Below are 20,159 nucleotides of genomic sequence, written 5' to 3'. Positions count from 1 at the left end.
GACGGTCCCGATCCAACCCCAGCAGCAATTAAATACGAGGCGCAAATCTGTCAACGTGAGTCCGTCAGTCCTCATTTTTAAGTAGATTATGCTATCATCTTTTCCTTACCCGTCTACTTTTTCAGAGATGGACGACACTAAAAGACGAGCAGCGATCAGATTGCAGGCAGCCAAAAACAAAGAAGCCAGTGCAGACCCTATGGGGGCGGGCTCAAGCAAGCCGTCGGCCAAAAGGAAGCAACCATCTAAGGGGAACCGCGCACCCAAGAAACCCAGGGTTCCTTTGGAGCCTGTTGTTGGGTTAATGGCTGGGAACGCCAAGACGGTCACCCCAGCAAAACATGGGGCCGGCAAGAGCCTAATGATTGGTCTGTCAGGGAGCTAGAAGAAGCCCCTCGTCCTACTCCGTGAGGACTCTAAATACGCCCTGGAGAGGCTCTCGTCCATCATAACCTCTGAGTATTATGAGGACTTGGGCAACCACTCGACGGAGGCTATGGGAGAGATAGGCTTCTTTAGCGTTGCTTAGGTAACTCATACGTCGTCATCATCATCATTTTTTTTTTTTTTGCATCTGTCCTCCTTTATTAATTTGTCTTCCTTCAGGCAATGCTTATGATGAAGGGGTTAATGGGACAGTGTCTTAACCATGAGACAACTCTGGGCCGTGTTCGGGACAAGGCCAGGCTGACGGAGGACGAGCTAATTGAGTTGAAGAGCTGGAAGGTGACGGCGGAGCAGAAATTCAAGAAGACAAAAGAGGCTCGTGATGAGTACTATCAGTGACGGAGGATCTAAAGAAAGTTCTGGAGGACAAAGAAAAAAAGCTCCGTCAGGCCAAGGAGATGGCGATAAAAGAGTACCGTGATTTCGAGGCACTTCTGTCAGAGTTGGGGGTCTCTTATAACGACGGGTTCGATGACGCGCTCCGTCAAGTAAAGAACTTGTACCCAGAGCTTGACCTGTCATCCGTCAACATCAACATTCCTGAACAAACCTCCGTCTAGCCTGCCCAATTCGAGGACACCAATGAGCTCTTTGGAGATGATGCCCCCGTCAGTAATAACTCTGTGGACCCAACAGTTGTTGATAATGAACATATCCGTCAAGTTGAGGAGACCGTTGCCCCTACCACAAACTAGAATTTATTTATATATATCTTTTTTTTAATGAAAAAAGTGTAGAACAATTTCTGTTTCCCCGTCATGTTTTGGGGCTTTTGAACATCCTTTGGTGGTTTTTTTTTTTTTTTTTTTTTTTTTTTTTTTTTTTTAATTTTATTTATCTACTGAACTAGTTTGGCCAGTGGGTGTGTTTTGATATTTTGCTATGGAATGCCCCGTCGACTATGTTTTACTTTTCGCGAATTGGACTCTATCAATATTTTGACAGACTCCGTCCATTCTGTAGTTCTCATTTAGTTAATACGTTCAAGTTGTGGGCATCTAGCTGATATCCGTCCATTTAAGGTTTGCGGACTATTTGGACGATCCGTCCATTTTGCACATGTAAACCTTATCCGTCCATATCTAGAATTAGGAATTTTTATCTTTTTAAGAGGATCCGTCCATCTCCCGGACCTTGTCTATCCGTTCATTTTTAGCACTTAGGAATTTTTGTCCTTATGGGATGATCTGTCCATCCCGTGGATTTGGTTTATGTCCGTCCATTTTCTGGACTTAGGGATTTTCATCCTCTTAGGATGATTCGTCCATCTTGTGGACTTTATTTTTATCCGTCCATTTTTTGGACTTAGGGATTTTCATCCTTGTAGGATGATCCGTCCATCTTGTGGACTTTATTTTTATCCATCCATTTTCTGGACGTAGGGATTTTCATCCTCGTAGGATGATCCGTCCATCTTGTGGAATTTATTTTTATCCGTCCATTTTTTGGACTTAGGGATTTTCATCCTCTTAGAATGATCCGTCCATTTTATGGACTTTATTTTTATCTGACCATTTTCTGGACTTAAGTATTTTCATCATCGTAGGATGATCTGTCCATCCTTTGGACTTTATTTTTATCCGTCCATTTTCTAGACTTAGGAAATTAAGTAGGAACAACACAGTCGTATCTGAATATTTCGCTTATTGAAAGAAAACCATGTTGAAAAGTACCTGCCCCCTTGGGCTTAAAACGGTACTTGTAAGAAGAATTATTCGAAGTAAAAACTAGCGATAGCAAAACTAAAAAACTGTTCGAAGAAAAAACTAATACAACTTAATAATAAACTGGAAACTGGGAAGTGTCGAATCTTTTAATGTCGTCTCTACTAGTAGTATCTCCGTAGGTGCTCTGTATTCCATGGGTGCTGCAGCTTCCGTCCGTCCAAAGTTTCGAGGTGGTAGGTCCCTTTCTTTCGCCATGATGAGACCCTGTACGGTCCTTCCCAGTTGGGGCCGAGTTTTCCCTGTGATGGATCTCTAGCAACTCCCATTACCCTCCGTTGCACAAGATCTCCGATCTGAAAGTCTTTATGTCTGACATTGGAGTTACAGTATTTTGTCATGAGGTTTTGGTATCGCACCAACCTCTGCTCTGCTGTAGCTCAGACCTCGTCCACCAGGTCTAGCTAAAGCCGCAAGGCCTCTTCATTCTTATCCTCGTTGTAGTTCTCCACCCGATAGCTCGTAAGCCCACCTCTGCTGGAATGATAGCCTCACTTCCGTATGCTAGTCTAAACGATGTTTCTCCAGTGGGCGTTCTTACTGTAGTATGATATTCCCATAAGATGCTTAGTAGCTCGTCAGGCCAGATGCCCTAGCACCCTCAAGCCGGGTCTTGATGATTTTGAGACAAAACCGGTTTGTGACTTCGACTTGCCCATTGGCCTGTGGGTGTGCAGGTGACGAGTAATGATTCCTAATACCCATTTCTGAACAGAAGTCTTTGGACGCATTGTTGTCGAATTGCTTTCCGTTGTTGGAGACGAGCACTCTGGGTATCCCGAACCTGCATATGATGTTCTTCCATACAAAACTTCAGATGTTCCTTTCCGTGATAGTGGCTAGGGCTTTTGCCTCCACCCACTTAGTGAAGTAGTTGATCCCAACTACTAGAAATTTTAACTGCCTTGTTGCCGTCGGGAGGGGGCCCATGATGTCTAGTCCCCATTGGGTGAATGGCCAAGGGGCCGTCATGGGTGTCAGCTCCTCGGTTGGTTGCCTAATCTGATTACTGAACCTCTGAAATTTGTCGCAGGTCTTGACGTAGGCTTGTGCGTCCTTTTGCATTGTAGACTAATAGTACCCTGCTTGGATCAATTTGTGTGCTAAGGACCATGCCCCTGAGTGGTTTCTACAGATACCATAGTGGACTTCTCTCATTACGTCGTCTGCTTCCTCGTGGCCCAAACACCTTAGGTACGGTCGTGAGAATCCCCTTTTGTATAAGACATCATTGATTAGTACAAATCGCGAGGCTTGGACTTTCAGTTTCCTGGCTGCGTCTCTTCCTTCTGGTAGTGTGCCCGTCTTCAAGTATGCTATTAATGGCGTAGTCCAATTGTTTTCGGAATTCACCTCCTGCACTTTTGTTCCGACGTCAATAATTGAGAAATTTTGGACAAACGACAATACCTGATCGGGGACTATCATAAACTCTGCGGAGGCTGCTTTTGCCAGACAGTTGGCACATTCGTTCTCTTCCCTTGGGATTTGGACGAATGTGACTTTGAGGCTGCCGATCCGATTCTTGACTTCTTCCAAGTACTTCTTCATCCTTTCATTTCTGCACTCGTAGACGCCGCTAATCTGACTGGTTATTACCTGAGAATCGCAATGTACGACCATGTTCTCGGCACCTGCTGCCTTTACGAGGTCTAATCCTGCCACCAACGCTTCATACTCGACCTCGTTATTGGTCGTTGGGAAGTCCAGAGGAATCATGCATTCGATTTTATCTCCGTCAAGGGTTTGAATTACCACACTGACACCTCCAGCTTGCCTGTTTGAAGATCCGTCTATGTGGATACTCCATTGTCTGAGGGCGTCTGCCCCCTTGCCTTTTAATTGAGTGTATTCGGCGATGAAGTCTGCCACTACTTACCCCTTTATTGTAGTTCGCTAGTGGTACTGTATATCAAACTCGCTCAGCTCTATTGCCCACAAAGCCATTCGTCTGGTAGCTTCAGGGTTGCTCATGGCTCTTTTTAGGGGTTGATCTGTCAAGACTATGATGGTATGGGCCTAAAAATACAGTTTAAGTTTTCGGGCTGCAGTTACTAGTGCGAAGGCCAACTTTTCCATCTGGGGGTACCTTTCTTCTATCCCCCAGAAACCCCTACTTATGAAATAGACGGGTCACTGAAATCCTTCCTCTTCTCTTACTAAGGCCACGCTTACTGCTGCTTGTGAAACTGCTAGATATTGGTAGAGTTCTTCCCCTAGTTTGGATGGGCTGAGCAATGGTGGAGAGGCGAGGTATTTTTTCAGGTCTTCAAATGCCTTCTGACACTCGTTTGTCCACTCGAATGATTTCCTCAAGGTGTGGAAGAATGGTAGACATTTGTCCGTTACTTTAGAGACGAACCTGTTCAAGGCTGCAATTTTGCCATTCAAGCTTTGCACCTCTTTCACCGTCCTTGGTGGTTCTAGCTTCATGATAGCCTGTATCTTTTCTGGGTTGACCTCTATACCTCTTTGGGATACCATGAATCCCAAGAATTTCTCCGCTGTTACTCCGAACACGCACTTGCTTGGATTCAGCTTCATGTTGTATGACCGAAGGGTGCCAAACGTCTCTTGGAGGTCATTTAGGTGTTCATTTTTGCGCAGGCTCTTGACCAACATGTCATCAACGTAGACTTGTACGTTCCTCCCAATCTAGTGCACGAACATTTTGTTCATTAGTCTCTAGTACGTCGCCCCTGCGTTCTTGAGTCCGAATGGTATCAGCTTGTAGCAAAAAAATCCTTGGTTGGTGACAAAAGACATTTTCTCTTGATTAGCTTCCTTCATCTTGATTTGATTGTAGCCCAAAAAGGCATCCATAAAGTTTAGAAGCTGGTGTCTGGCCGTTGAGTCGACCAGAGCATCTATCCGCGGGAGGGGGTAATTGTCCTTCGGGTACGCCTTGTTGAGGTTCGTGAAATCAACGCACATTCTCCACTTTCTGTTAACCTTCTTGACCATGACTACATTCGTCAACCATTCTGGGTAATATACTTCCCGAATGAAATCCGCCTTAAGTAGTTTCCTGACGTCTTCCGCTATCGCTCTGTCTCATTCTTGAGCGAACACTCGCTTTTTCTACCGGACGGGTGAGGATGTAGGGTTCACGTTAAGCTTGTGAATCATGACAGAAGGATCAATCCCGGGCATGTCCTCATAACTCCACGCGAATACGTCTTGGTTCCTCCTGAGGAATGCTGTGAGGGTTTAACGTACTGGCTGGCTAGCTAATGTCCCTATCCTAGTCGTTCGTTCAGGCTTTGATTCATCAAGTGTTATCGCTTCCAATTCTTCAACCGGTTCTGCTACGATTCGTTGTTCTTCTATACACATGGTCTGCTGGTGATCTTCCATTTCTAGCATGGCAATGTAGCATTCCCAGGCGGCCACCTGGTTTCCTCGCAACTCCCCAATCTTATAATCCGTAGGGAACTTGATCATTAGGTGGTATGTCAATGTTGCCGCTTTCCACGAGTTAAGTGTGGGTCGTCCGAGAATACCATTGTAAGCAGACGAGCAGTTTACCACAAGGAATGTTACGTCCTTTGTGATCTCTCGCGGATAATCGCCCACCGTTACCGAGAGTGTGATCGAGCCTAACGAGAATACCCTTGTTCCTCCAAAATCGACCAACAGAGCGTTCGTTGGTATCAATCGCGTTCTGTCAATCCCCATTTGCTGGAACGCTGGATAGTACAGGATATTAGCCGAGCTGCCGTTGTCAACCAACACTCAGTGAACATTATAGTCCCCCACACGTACGCTAACAACTAGCGCGTCGTTGTGTGGATGGTGGAGTCTTCTCACGTCTTCCTCAGAGAACCCAATGATGGGGTTTTTCCTCCGTGCTATCTTAGGTACAGAACCTATTAGCTGAACGTTCTGGACCATCCTAAGGTACGTCTTTCGAGCTTTTTTGGAGGAATCAGTAGTCGCAGTTCCCCCTACAATCATCCTTATGTCTCCGATGGGGGGTCTAAGATGCTCATTATCCCGTCGGGGGGCCTACTCTTAGTGATTAGGATCCACTCTCTCTTTGTTGACGAATTTCTGCAACTTCCCTTGTCTGATGAGGGCCTCAATCTGCTGCTTTAAGTTATAGCAATCGACCGTGTCATGACCGTGATCTCGGTGGAAGCGGTAGTACTTGTCTCTAGGTCGTTTGTTTGGATCGCTCTTCAGCTTCCCTGGAAACGTCAGTGCCCCCTCGTCATTGATCTGCATCAGGACTTGGTCTATTGGGGCGTTCAGTGGTGTGAAGCTTATGAACCTTTCTCCCTGGGGTTTAGGGCACCTTTCGTCCCTTCTGTCTCCTGTCCTTGGTCTCTTCTGCCCTTGATCCTGTCGTGCATTTCCCTGTCGCTCTATCTTCCCGGGTTTTTCCTCTTGGGCCAGTAGAGCATTTTCTGCGTTTATGTACTTAGTGGCCCTATAGAGTACGTCTGACATGGTTTTGGGGTCATTTTTATATAGTGAAAACAAAAACTTACCCTTTCGCAACCCGTTTGTAAAGGCTGCTACCAGTATCTTATCGTTGGCTTCATCGATCGAAAGCGCTTCCTTATTGAAGCGGGTTATGTAGGATCTCAACGTCTCGTCCTCTCTCTGCCTGATGCTCATTAAGCATGCCGTGGATTTCTTGTACATGTGTCCCCCTATGAAGTGTGAGGTGAACTGAGTGCCTAACTCTTTGAAAGTGCTGATGGAGTTTGGTGTCAGCTGACTGAACCATATCCTCGTGGGACCCTTCAGCATTGTAAGGAAGGCCCTGCACATGATTTCGTCTGGTACCCCTTGAAGATGCATCAAGGTCTTGAAGGTCTCCAGGTGATCTAGGGGATCCTTGACTCCATCGTAACTCTTTATTTGTGGTATCCGAAACTTATGCGGTAGGGGAAAGGAATTGTTGGGGGCGGTGAATGGAGAGTCGATCCGGTTGACTAGGTCATCAAGATCGCTGGACACTCGTCCCTTGAGGGTGTTCATCATGACCTTCATCTGTTCCTTCATCGCCTGTATTTCTACGAAAATAGGAGGTGGAGTCTTATCCATGAGGGATGGGAGGCTCACGTTTTATCGTTCCGGCCTGCTTGGGGCATTGCTGCCTTCAGGCCCTACTCGATCTCTTCGCATGGCACTGGTACCTTCTTAGTCCTCCCTCTGGTTATTGGGTGCTGCGTTTTTCTGACGCAGTTGTTTTTCTAGGTTGTGGTTTTGTTTGGTGAGACGCTCCACGGCTGCAGTGAGAGTTCGAACCTGTCTCTCGAGGGCGGTTGTGGGTGGTTCCTCTCCTTGGATGTCGTTGGTGGTCGCCATCGAATGAGTGAGCATCATGCAACTCTTCTATCTCAGGGATAAAGCAACGATCGATCACTTCTTCCTTCCCACAAACAGCGCCAACTGATGAAGTCTGAAAAATCACCAATGAATTACACGTCGCTCACACGCTCAGAAAGTCACCTGCGCTGCAAGAAAGAGAAAACCTACAGAAAGCACCGGTGTGGTACTGGCCAAATACCCTCCGAAGGTCAAGTTAGAATCTTTTTCAACTCCAGAGTGCTAGAGATGGTTAATTATGCGTACCTCGATTTTTGAGGGTATTGGGGCTTTCATAGTGGTCGAAGATTGACCTTTCTTCCTTGAAGCATAAGTCTTTTCCTTATAGGAGTCTCCTTTAACAATCCCAAACGTGATGAACAAGACTTTTCCTTATGAAGAAGATCTCCATTAATGCACATATCTTCTAGAATCCTCTTCGCCTTAGAATTCCATTTATACTAGGATTTTGAGATGTCCAAGCATGGGCCGCAAGAGTTCCTTTAACTTGGGCTTCTTGTAGATAATTGATTCGGACACTGCATGGGTGTTTAACCGTCGGTGTAGAACCCGTCCTTATGGGATCCGTCCAGTATAGGTGATTTTAGTGGATCCGTCATATAAGCCGTCAAGTGCATAATTTTTCCTCTTCAATAGGAATCATTGAATCACTACCAAGAGTGACACAGTTGTCATTTATTACTAGGGGTGACAAAGTAAGCTCAAATCCATTTGCCCACCCAAATTCATCCACTCTAATTGAACCTAAACCCACCCAATTATTAGTTGGGTTAAATGTGCATCAATCCAATTAGACCCAGTAATTATTGGATTTTAATTAAAAATCCATTGAGCCCCATTTAACCCAAAAATAATATATCCAAATTCAACCCAACTCTTCCCATTAAAAAAAAAAAAAAAATTTATATGAACAATCAAAGTATAAATTTATATTTTTCCTAGGGATTATTTTCTCAGCAAACAATCATAGAAATCGGAAAAGTAAAGTAGAGAATTTTAGAACCTTAAACAGCGCCCATTTCCTTCTCAACCTTAGCTTGCATTTCATGAAGAGCGGCAGCTTCTTCTTCCATTTCCTTCAACCGCTTCTTCATCTCATCCAGCTCTTGCAATCAATTTGATAATCAACGATGATGATGATCGAATCAACCATGGTTGTCTGATTCCTTGCCAACGCAAATGTCTGCTCCTCCACCGCCTTACCCTATAACACACTCTCTCTCTCTCTCTCTCTCTCTCTCTCTCTCTCTCTCTCTCATATACAGAAATGAAGTTTTAGTTTCCTTTACCCTTTCTTCCATTTTCTCGGTTGCCAAACAGAGGACAGCGTAGAGACACCCCTCTCAAAAAAAGAAAAAAAGTGGAGGACCTTGATGGCATCGTCATTGGCAGCAGACATATCGATGTTGGCGGCATGATTTATTTTAAATTTGGGTAATTTAAGAATGGAGCTTGAAATGACATTTCTTTGTATTTATTTGGTTGCCAAGAAAGTGAGAGAAAATAGAAAAGAAAAGAAAATATTTTTTTATTTGGATTTTTAATATAATTACTGATGTAGATGTGCTTATGTGGAATTTTTTAATTTGGAGACTAGAGAGAGTGGAAAAGGGAATTGAAGAAAGTGTTGAGGTTTTCATTTTAATGGCATTTTAGTAATTTTGATAATTGGGTGAGTTGGAGTTCACCCATAATAATTGGGCTGTGTTGGATTTGGGTTAGAAACAATTAGTTAAATAAGTTTTAATTGGTAAATGAGTTTTATATACTCAACCCAATTATGCCCACCCCAAACCCACCTATTTGACATCCTTATTTATTACATTTTCTTTTCTTTTTATACATGTAATAGGAACATAAGAAGATTAGAAACAAGACTATCCCAATGAAAGTTGAGAAAATTATTTATTTAATTTAATGGGATCCATGTTAATGGAAGCAGGTTTGATTTGTTACTGTGGGAGAGACTCTGGGCATGAAGCCATTGGTTTGAGACAGTGAAGGCCAAGCTATTGCAACTCTTTTTTCCGAAAATTCTTTGTTGTTGTTTGTACTTTGTAGTACTAGAGTCTAGTAGATATGATTAAGAACAAAGAAAAGAATTAATGCTTTTTTGACTTTTGCTTCTGGGAGCGTAATATACGTGGTCGAGGGCCGCGTCGGTTGTACTGTCAAACTCAAATATATGCAAACGGGCCATATGAAAAGGAAGCAGCTTCTTATCTTAAAAAAAAAAAAAAAAAAAGAAAAAGAAAAAAGAAGAAGGAAGCAGCTGGGCCTCCGGGGCCATTCATTACAACCATTCAGAACAATCTAACAATATTTGGGGGTAAAATTTAATTCGAGGGTTACTAATAAAGAGGATATGATAATTTTTTTAATTACTGTATAAATTTAACAGGAAAAAGTAAAGAGTTTTATACTACAACACTTTCTAATATTTTCAACGGAGTCTTACGGAGATATGTATGACTTAAAATTTTCTTCCCCCCTTGTAGCTATAATAATAATAGAAAAAATTTTAGTTCCAAACAAATTTGGAGCTATTATTTTTTTAACCCATTATAGTGATTTATGAGATTATTTATTTTTAAGAGTGATGCTATGACTGGAATAGGACATTTTTATTTTTCTTAATATGAGCTTTCTTATATATTAAAATTTAAAACTGAAAATGATAATTCTAATTTATTTATTTTTTTACGCAAGAAGCAAGAGGCTGTAATCCCAATAACACTTGGTAAATTCTACTTGTGTTTGTTATCTACGAATTAAATTACTAAAAGAAAAGAAAAGTGTTTTGGAAAAAGCATAAGAAAGAATAATCTAAGCGTTAAAATTATAAAATTAGAAGTTAGAATAGACAGTGTTTTTGACAAGAATCAATCAAAACTGATATATAAAATAATAAAAAGAAAGGGGGAGCTCATGAAAAGCACGTGAGGGCGCACAGTCCCAATCCATCCCTTTCGGCCGACTTACATTTCAATTTCTAGGTCGGCTGGGACAACTCCGTATCAATTGATCCACGTTTAATCGCTATCTACGTCCACAATCTTCTTGTGCATTCCTTGCCAAAAAGCAAAAAGCTACCCCATCAAAAAAAAAAAAAAAAAAAAAAAAGCTACACTCGTATTTTAAAAGAATAATAGTATGATTCTCAAAACAAAAGAGAGAATGATAGTATGAGGTCAATTTTATGATAGATCCAATAAGATCGCCTCAATGTTAGGAATTCATTGGGTTAATTATTGCTTTTGTTTTTTCACGAAATGGTTTATTTCTTAATTGCTTTCATTGATAGTAAACTAATCATAACATGCACGATCTTGAATGCTTGCATCATTGATTATTATTATTGTTATTATTTTTAACATAGTAGTGTTACACAAATATGCTTGGAGAGATTTCTTTGGTGGTCAAATGACCATTCATGAACACTATGCGTGTGATGATCATTTCACAAATATAAAATTCTTGTGGGGAATAAGGAGGTAAAGGTTAAGGTTCAAGTTTTCAAAAGGAAATTTTATAAGCATATAAACAGATTATATTAAAGTAAAATTTCTATCTTGTATAAAAAGGATGACCATTCATGGCACATGATTAAAAATAAATAGTTTGTCAAATTATATTTAGGATTTTATGTTAATTAAATTTAGTGTAAGGCAACAAAAATAAAAATAATGTAATCTAATAATGAATTTGTTAAAAAGATACCTAAACTCTTTGCTTCCACCTCCCAAAGTTTTGCTTTTTATCACATTTCTTCTAAAAAAGCAACAAAACTAACTTTTTTAAAAATAGATTAACTTAAAATTTTTGTTGCACTTTTAACAAATAAACCACTGAAAACCAAGCGCTACTATACAAATATCATCCAAACTGATGTCAAAAATATGTAATTCAAATTCAATAAAGGCTAAATATTAGTGCATATTTAATTGTTACACGCACCCGTACACATACTTTACAGTAAAATCTTGGCTTCATATCACAATTTGAGCTCAATAAACATTGGTATTCAAAGAGAGTAAGAGAGAGTGCATGGAAGGAGGCATGAGGGATAGCTCATGGGAACACGACTCATAGTAACCCGACACAGAAGCCTCTATTTGAGATCTTTTATTAATAGTAACGAAGATTCATTTCATAACTGTCTCATTACTACGTCTCGGATCAAAGCCTATATTATCTTCACCACCTTTCTCTCTCTCTCTCTCTCTCTCTCGGTTTCTCTGCTTTTGTTGTTTTGAATTGAAACAAATTGTCATTTCGGTTTCAGTTTTCATTTGTCTCTATAGATGGAGAAGCCTCTGCTAAGCGGAGAAAGCAGTAGAGCTACTGCGGCTGGTCGCAGGAGAGAGCACCATAATCGTTCTGAGGCCATTGCTTACGGCTCGAATGTTGAAAAGGCTGCTGCACTCGTTGATCTGGTTCATTTCATTCTTTGTTTCACTTTTTTCACTTTTTTAATGTATCCAATAATTCATCTCCTTTCCCTTTTAAGAAAGTGTTTATTTTTTGGGGCGTGTTAAGATTAGAGTTTTGGTGAATGTAGTTGTGTTTTAATGGTGAATTTGATAATGGGTTTTGTGTTTGGTAATTATGTAACAATGTAATGAATGATTGTAGTTATAGTTGTTTAGGCTTATTTTATTTGTTTTGGATGAGGAATTTTCGAGGATTTAGATGTGATTCAATTGGGTTTGTGTTTGATAATATATGTAGTGGGATAAAACTTAGATATGGTACCGTAGGTGCTATACACTAGGTTCTCAATTGCATTCAAACACTTGGTTGCACTTGCCAATAAGACATAAATAGCATTATGCTTCTTGTTAATACTGATTTTTGAAGTCTATTTCATAATGGGCTTGTCTTTAGAATTTCAAAGTAGGTTTCCATGAAGTCAAGTTAATTTGAGCTTTTACCATAAAAGAAAATGAAAAAGAAGAGTCATATGAGAATTCAAATTGATTTTGAAAAAAATTAATATCTTGTGATGTGTGGTGATAGAATCATAGAAGGGGTGTGGCACATTAATCTGTTTGACATTTACTATACATTGGTAATATATGTTTTTTTTTTCCCCTCAAATATTGTACTTCCATTTTATGATTGCAATCTTTCGTGATTTTGTTGAAAGCCTTTAAAGAACACGATGAAATCAGGGATATATTTCTGAAGTTTCTTTTTAATAGTTATTTTAACATGTGTACCTAATCAAAGAAGAAGTTCATTGATGTGCATCTCTTTTTTAATTTTTATTTTTTTTAATCCTCATAAGGTGTCCTTTGTTTTACATTGGATTTTGTGATATTTGGAAGACTTACAAATTGTCTAACCAAGAAAGAAACAAATAGAAATTTTTAGCCTTGTCTACCATTTCTCTCTCTGAACAACTATATAACATTATTTGAGATTTTCAGTCATTACTTCTTTAATATTCTTATTCTCAAAATTTTCTAACAAATGATTACTTTTTATTGGTTATTGGCTGAAAATGCTTTCTGCAGGCTGAAGATGGTATTGGTTTACCCGAGCAAATTCTTGATCAATCAAACTTCCAGAGTGCTGCAAAATCCTACTTCGTTTTTACTCAATTTGATTTCATCTGGTCCCTCAATTATTTTGCAATGATAATCCTAAATTTCTTGGAGGTGTTTTTTTTTTTCCTTTAATTTTGATAAACCATGGTAGTCCTGTCAAGGTATTTATTTATTCTGAACTTTCTAAACTCTGTGCAGAAACCTTTGTGGTGTACCAACTATTCTACAGATTCTTGCAATGATAGGGATTACTACTTTCTTGGGCAGTTGCCCTACTTAAGTGGTGGGGAGTCTCTTATTTATGAGGTAAGAGTTAGATATTTAGAAGAATTGTATATGACCTCTAATTTTAATAATAATTATTTAAATTGGAAATGTTTGAAAACTATTTATGAATCTAGTTTGTAGGACAAAGCCACTTCTGTTTAGCATCTGTTTGCTATCTTTGTGCCAAGTGGTTACCTTATATATTTGAAATGATTGGAGTTTCTTGTTGATGTAGGATATTAAAAATTTTTGCACCAAATTAGGATAATTAATGATTTTTTGAAGGGTTATTGAATAGGGTTTGATGTTTAAAGGTGTAGGTAAGGTTAAGTAATAAAAATATTGGATCTTGAATGAATTTGAGGGCTTTTTGGTGTCAAAATAGTGAATAGAACATGAAACAAAAATAGATAAAGTCTAAGCAACCACACCTAAGTTTCCTAAGAAATCACACCCTCAAGGCTTAAAAAAAAAAAATTAGCTGCTGGAATTTTATTAAAGTCAATCTCTTTATCTAAATTTTATTGTCTACATAGTACATAGAAGGCTATTACAAAACCCAATTGTAGAAAGGACTACTAAGTGCTAATAACCTCTTTTCTAGAAGGACCAAGAATCCTAATAACAAAGCAAAGTAATTAAGTACTTCTAAATCAAATAGAAAAAGACTCAACATATAATTAGACACATGGGCCTGTAATACAGTCCATTCTGGAAAATCTAGAAAAATACTAGATTCCCCTTATTCTAATAAATCTTAATCAAAACTGATCTAGCAACTTTCTAACCTAAATAAACTTAATACTCTAATACAGTCACTAATAACTAAAGTAGCCTATGAAAGGATCGAATAGGCTCCACATCAAAACCAGATCATAATTCTAGAATATTTTGATATTTACTCTTGTTTTTTTCTTGAACTATTTGTTGGTTGCATCAAAAGTTGGGGCCACAATTTAGAAATTTGAATCCCTCACCTATCCCACCCTAAAGAAAAGCTCTTTGAAATTTTTATTCAACCTTTTTGTAACTCTTACAGACAATGGGAATAAATATAAGAAATAAGTTGGATGGCTTGATAACGTACTTTTAATTAGAGAGAGTCTCCCCCCTTTTGATAAGTACAATTTCTTCTGGCTAGTCAATCTCTTGTGCTTTTATCTATAATGAAATCACATATGTGCCTTGAAGTGAGACCCCAAAGGCAAAAGTATTTCATCAGAATGGATGAGACATGTAATCTGAGATTGCTTGCCAATTCCTTGACATTCATTACCTCTCCAATTGGCACATTTTCATATATACTTAAACTGATCCTCAAGCCTGAAACCACCTTGAAACAAATAGGACGCATGTTAAATAGCAAAGTTGGATTGAGTTTACATTGCAGTAGATAAGTGTATCGTTAATGAAAAGGAGATGGGATATCACCATTTATGCCTCGTATTATTAATAGTAAAGACATTCAAACATCCCCTTGACACAGCTTTTGCTAACATCCTTCTCATGCCTCAACCACCACAAACAATAATGGGAAAGGGGATCTCCTTAACATAAGCCACCATTGCTATTGAAAAAACACTAGGGGTGCCATTCAACAGGATAAGAAATTTGAACGTGAAAATACAAAATGCTATACACTTCCTTTATTTTCCCCCAAAGCCACATCTTTGTAACAAATAAATCAAAAAATCCCAATTGACATGGCCATAATTCTTTTCAGATCAATTTTGCACAAAACCCACAAATTGTCGGATTTCAAATGACCATTTAAACATTCATTTGCTATCAGGGTAGTGTCAAGTATTTCCAATGGAGACTGCCCCCCATTGTCATAAAAATGGTTATATTTGGATGGCTCCCCCCATTGTTTGATGTGGTGCCGTTGGAGGGACAGGAATAACCAGAGCTTTGAGGATTCTGAGAGAACTTTGCCAAATCTTAAATAATTTTTCTTTAAAACCTTGTTGGATTGGATGTCAGTAGTGCGTAGTTATTCTCTATGTTTGGTTTGTGATTTGATAGATCTTTGTAATTTGCGTGCTTGATTGTATTCATTATTTAAATTTAAAAAAAGATTTTGAGGAATTGCTGGATATTTGTAAGTGATGCAAATTGTGTTAGATATTTGGAACTAATGCAAATTTAAGTATCTATCCTACATGGCTACTATTTGGATAAGAAACTTCAATGTTTAATATGAATTCATGTTCCAAAAACATTGCAACTAAAATTTCATTTTTTGATAAGATTTATTTTTTGATTGGTGAGTTAAATACGCACGGTAGGTTTTGAATCCATGCCACAACCCTCTAGCCACAACCCTCCAGCCAAACTTCTGAAAGAAGGAAGTTCCATTTGAGTCGATGGTCACTGGACTTGATAAGAAAATTACAAGTGAAATTTTGATCTTTTGAAAAAGATTATGATGAATTGTTGAAAGTTTCTTTGATAATGGCAATAAGACCTGTTTAAAAATCTGTCTTAAAGGAACAAAATCCTCAGTTTATCTTCTTTGATCGGAAGTCTCAGGTTTGACCCATTATGAGAAGGGTCTATAGTTTGGTTAAGCACAGAAAAGAAAAAATAAATAAAGAGCATGGCCATTTGTTGTATCTTTGTTAATGGATGTTGGATTGTGGTGGGTGATCATTATCAAATACTGATAACTTGTTAATGATCTTTTCTAGGGGGGGCTTTTTTTGGTTATTCGATCATATTAGGTCTAGTGTTAGAAGGTGTTGATTGAATACATAGCACGTCAAGGATTTATGTTATTTATGGTCTGGTTAGTCTTAGAAATAATACATGGTGTTGAGGTGGTACATAAATCTTGTACTCGAACTATAGAATGTTTAATTTTGGGCGTGTTGCTAGATTCCTAAGGTTTATTTGAGCATCTCAGCTTAGTTTTTTTTGTACCACTAGTTTCCTTGGTTTGATGTATTATAGAGACAATCTTTTGCAAGTTTCATTAGTTTCTACTTTTTTATGCAGGGCATATCTCTATTCATACTTGTGATACATACCTTCTTTCCAATTTCATATGAAGGGTACCGTCTTTATTGTGAAAGTCTTCTTAATCGACTAAAGGTACTTCCTGATTCTTTCTCGTCTAGTTATTTTCTGACTTACCAAAAAGTGAAAGAAAGGGATTTCTTGGTTTTTAATTTTTACCAAGAAGCCTTTTTTGATAATCAGAACCTTCTGTATATATCTTATACTAGGTATTTAAATTTGTGACTCAAATAACTGATAAGTTCACCAAAGAAAGTAAATCTTTCATGAGATTGACCTCTTTATTTATTTAGCTGATGCTCTCTTAGTTGTATTATTAACCACTTAACTTTTCATGCTGCTTCAGTCGATTTTCTCTTTGGTTGTCATTCTGATCTTCTTTCACCTTTAGTTTGCATTGAAATGCTTCTAGATGTTGTTGCATTTTGGTTCATTGAATATGTTCTTAATGTTGAGATGACTTAACCTCATCCTTACTTGTATTCTTCTCATCCATGTTCATATTCTTATTTTGGTTGCATTTTTTTAAGTGCACATGTTGCTTCTTGAGTGACTATTTTGCACCTTTATGCACTTTTATCATAACTTTGTTTGCATTTCTTTTGTATATTTCCAGTTCCGGTGTACTAGGTGTGCCCTGTTTTAGTAAAATCTTTACTTACTAAAAAAAAATCTGATTTCTTCATATGATAGTTACTTGATGATAAATGCATATTAAATGCACCATTGTTGGAGAGTTGTGAAAAGCGATGTCTTCGCGCCGTGTTTGAAGAGTTGTATCAACACAGTAAGTTTGAAAAATCTCTTAATGCAACCTTCATAGCCTTAATCCCTAAGAAGAATGATGCTTCCAATATTCGAGATTTTAGACCTATTAGTTTGGTGGGGAGCGTTTACAAGATTTTGTCTAAAGTGTTGGCAAACTGCCTGAAAAAGGTTTTGGATCAGCTGATATCTGAGTCTCAGAACAGTTTTGTGGGTGGTAGACAGATACTTGATTTAGTTCTCATTGCTAATGAGTGTGTTGATAATAGGGTAAAGAGTAAGATTCAGGGGGTTATTTGTAAATTAGATATTTAGAAAGCCTATGATCATGTGAACTGGGAGGCTCTTCTTGATTTGTTGAAGAGAATGGGATTTGGGGTGAGGTGGTATAGGCGGATCCACACATGCATATCTATAGCCCAATTCATTGTCTTGTTTAATGGGTCTCCAGCTGATTTTTTTGGGAGCTCGAGGGGATTGAGACAAGGGGACCCACTATCTCCCGTGTTGTTTCTAGTTATGATGGAGGTCTTCAGTAAGATGATGAAAAGAGCTGAAAGAGCTGGTTTGTTTCGAGGCTTTAGGGCCAATGGTAGACAGGGCGGAGGGGTATGTGTCTCGCATCTTTTGTTCGCGGATGATACAATTTTGTTTTGCGATGCTAATGAGGAGCAGATTCTACATGCTCGGATGCTTCTTCTTTGTTTCCAGGCAATGACAAGTTTAAAGGTTAATGTGCTGAAAAGTGAGATGGATCCCATTGGAGAGGTTCCTAATGTCCATGTCCTGGCAGAGATTTTGGGATGCCAGATTGGGTCTTTGCCTATGACCTATCTTGGTATACCATTGGGGGTGTCCCACAAGTCCCCTACTGTTTGGAATCCTATCTTGGAGAAAATTGAGCGTAAGTTGGCCGGTTGGAAAAAGATGTATTGTCAAAAGGTGGAAGACTAACGTTGCTTAAAAGCACTTTATCTAGTCTCCCCACCCATTTTTTGTTTGTTTTTACTATCCCTACGCATGCGGCCAATAAAATTGAGAGGTTGCAAAGGGATTTCTTGTGGGGGACTCCAAGTTACATTTGGTAGGATGGGACCAGGTGTGTGTATCTTTGAAAAACGGTGGGTTAGGAGTAAGGAAATTAACTACTTTTAATAAAGCCTTACAAGTGAAGTGGTTATGGCAATTTGGGATTGAGGAGACAAGGCTCTGGAGAAGGGTTGTAGCTCTCAAGTTTGGGGAAGAATGGGGAGGATGGACTTCCAAGCTAGGTAGAGGGGGGTGTGGCTTGTGGAGAAGTATCCGCATGGGATGGGAGGATTTTAACAAGAATACTCGCTTTGAGGTAGGGGTGGGGGATAGAGTAAGCTTTGGACAGATCAATGGTGTGGAGATTCTCCACTTCAATTGACTTTTCTGGGTGTGTATGAGATTGCATCCAATAAAGAGGCATCGGTGGCCTCTTCTCTTGAATAGTTGGGGATAGAGGAGAAGAGAAGCTGGGATGTTCATTTTACTCGGAGACCAAATGATTGGGAAATGGGTGGTGTGGATAATTTTCTCCATACCTTGGACTTAAATCTGCCTCCTACTGAGAATGGAGATTGTATGCGATGGAAGCTGACAAAGAATGGGGACTTTGATATTTGATCATTTTACAATAAGTTGAGAAGCCCCTTACCCATTATTTTTACTTGGAAAGGTGTTTGGAAGGTTAAGGCTCCTCGGCGTGTTTCCTTCTTTGTGTGGACTGCTATATGGGATAGGATCCTTACAAGTGATAATTTGAGGGGTAGAGGGTTGGATTTTGTCGATTGGTGTATCATGTGTCGTAGTAATGGGGTGACGGTGGATCATTTGTTACTGCATTGAGGAAAGGCTTATCGGCTATGGAGTTTGGTGTTTAGATCTTTTGGATTTTCATGGGTTTTGCCAAGATCGGTTGCGGACTCTACTTGGTTGGTGGAATTGGCTTGAAAAGCGTTTGTCTATAGCATTTGGAATTTAGCTCCATTATGCTTGATGTGGTGCCTTTGGAGGGAGTGAAATAGGAGGATGTTTGAGGACATGGATAGTTCGGATGACCAGCTATTGGCCTCTTTTAGTGGCACTCTGTTTGACTGGTCTAGGACTTGGGGACTCACCTCTAGTGATTCTCTCCCTATATACCTTAGCTCTCTCATGTATACTTAGTTTCTTTTCCTTTCTTTATCTTTTTACTCTTTCTTTTCCCTTTGTATTTTTCTCTTTGCCTTATGTTTTTCGGCATAAGGTAGTGTTCTTGAATATATATCTTTATTACCTATCAAAAAATAAAAATAAAAATAAAAGGTTAGCAAGTGGATCTAATAGAAAGAGTTCCTAGCAGGAGTTGGTTTGATCAAGGTTAAAGTATTGACCATGCAAGACAGCCTGAAATTGCCTTCGACATAAAAAAAAAAAAAAATTATATATTGTTTTTTTCTTTGATTTGGATGAAGGCCCAAAACAATGGTCTATGATTCAAGCTGTGAATAGATCGAAATGCATATTTTGTTGATAATGAAAAGAAGTCTTAAGCAATGAAATATCCTTGATAGAAAGTAAAATGTAGCCTTTTGATTTCTAAATTTTCTTTCCATTAATTTTTGGATTAGTTTGAGTAGTGGCAGCAACAAAAACATCAACAGCATCCACAATGATTGGACCGGAATAAGAAACAGTGTATCTTTGAGATCATATGATCTTACAGTTTATAATGCAATTCATATGTTGACCCTTTTATATGTAGGCCTGAGAAGAAAAAAGTCTGGTGCTGACGTTATCTGATTTATTTGTGGAAAGTTCAATGTTGTGATATTCTGTTCCTTTAGTCTGATTGTGACATTTCCATTTTTGTTTTTTTCAGGTGGCTTTGCTGTTAGTTTGGGTTGCTGATATACTGGTTTATGCTCTCTATTTGTCTTCAGGGGGCTTTGATTATCTTCCTTTTAGAATTGCACCATATATCAGAGTTGTGTTTTTCATGCTGAACTTTAGGTACTGTGTGATAAAACCCTTTTTTTTT

The 20,159-nt window shown here is 39.0% G+C and overlaps 2 protein-coding genes across 2 annotated transcripts; one reads left to right on the top strand and one right to left on the bottom strand.

Annotated features, from left to right (window-relative positions):
- Nucleotides 1–6,185: 6,185 nt before the first annotated feature.
- Nucleotides 6,186–7,226, bottom strand: LOC136066912 (uncharacterized). Its single transcript, XM_065771966.1, has one exon. The coding sequence runs from the start codon at nucleotides 7,224–7,226 to the stop codon at nucleotides 6,186–6,188; it is 1,041 nt and encodes a 346-aa protein (XP_065628038.1).
- A 4,433-nt stretch (nucleotides 7,227–11,659) lies between these two features.
- LOC111996028 (two pore calcium channel protein 1A) lies at nucleotides 11,660–20,131 on the top strand (the record flags this gene model as incomplete). The annotated part of the gene is given in 5 exon segments (XM_065771942.1): nucleotides 11,660–11,947; nucleotides 13,031–13,174; nucleotides 13,262–13,369; nucleotides 16,328–16,423; nucleotides 20,001–20,131. Coding segments are annotated over 5 exon segments (611 nt in total), but the record flags the coding sequence as incomplete, so codon positions are not given.
- Nucleotides 20,132–20,159: the final 28 nt, after the last annotated feature.

Source organism: Quercus suber, unplaced genomic scaffold (genome assembly GCF_002906115.3).
Source record: "Quercus suber isolate HL8 unplaced genomic scaffold, Cork oak 2.0 scaffold_51, whole genome shotgun sequence".
NCBI classification, from domain to species: domain Eukaryota; kingdom Viridiplantae; phylum Streptophyta; class Magnoliopsida; order Fagales; family Fagaceae; genus Quercus; species Quercus suber.
The sequence above is the reverse complement of the archived record's forward strand: the minus strand, read 5'-3'. Positions and strand labels throughout refer to the sequence as shown.

What these genes read in the sequence shown, in the direction of transcription:
- LOC136066912 (XM_065771966.1), bottom strand. Translation starts at nt 7,226, where the DNA reads ATGGATAAGACTCCACCTCCTATTTTCGTAGAAATACAGGCGATGAAG.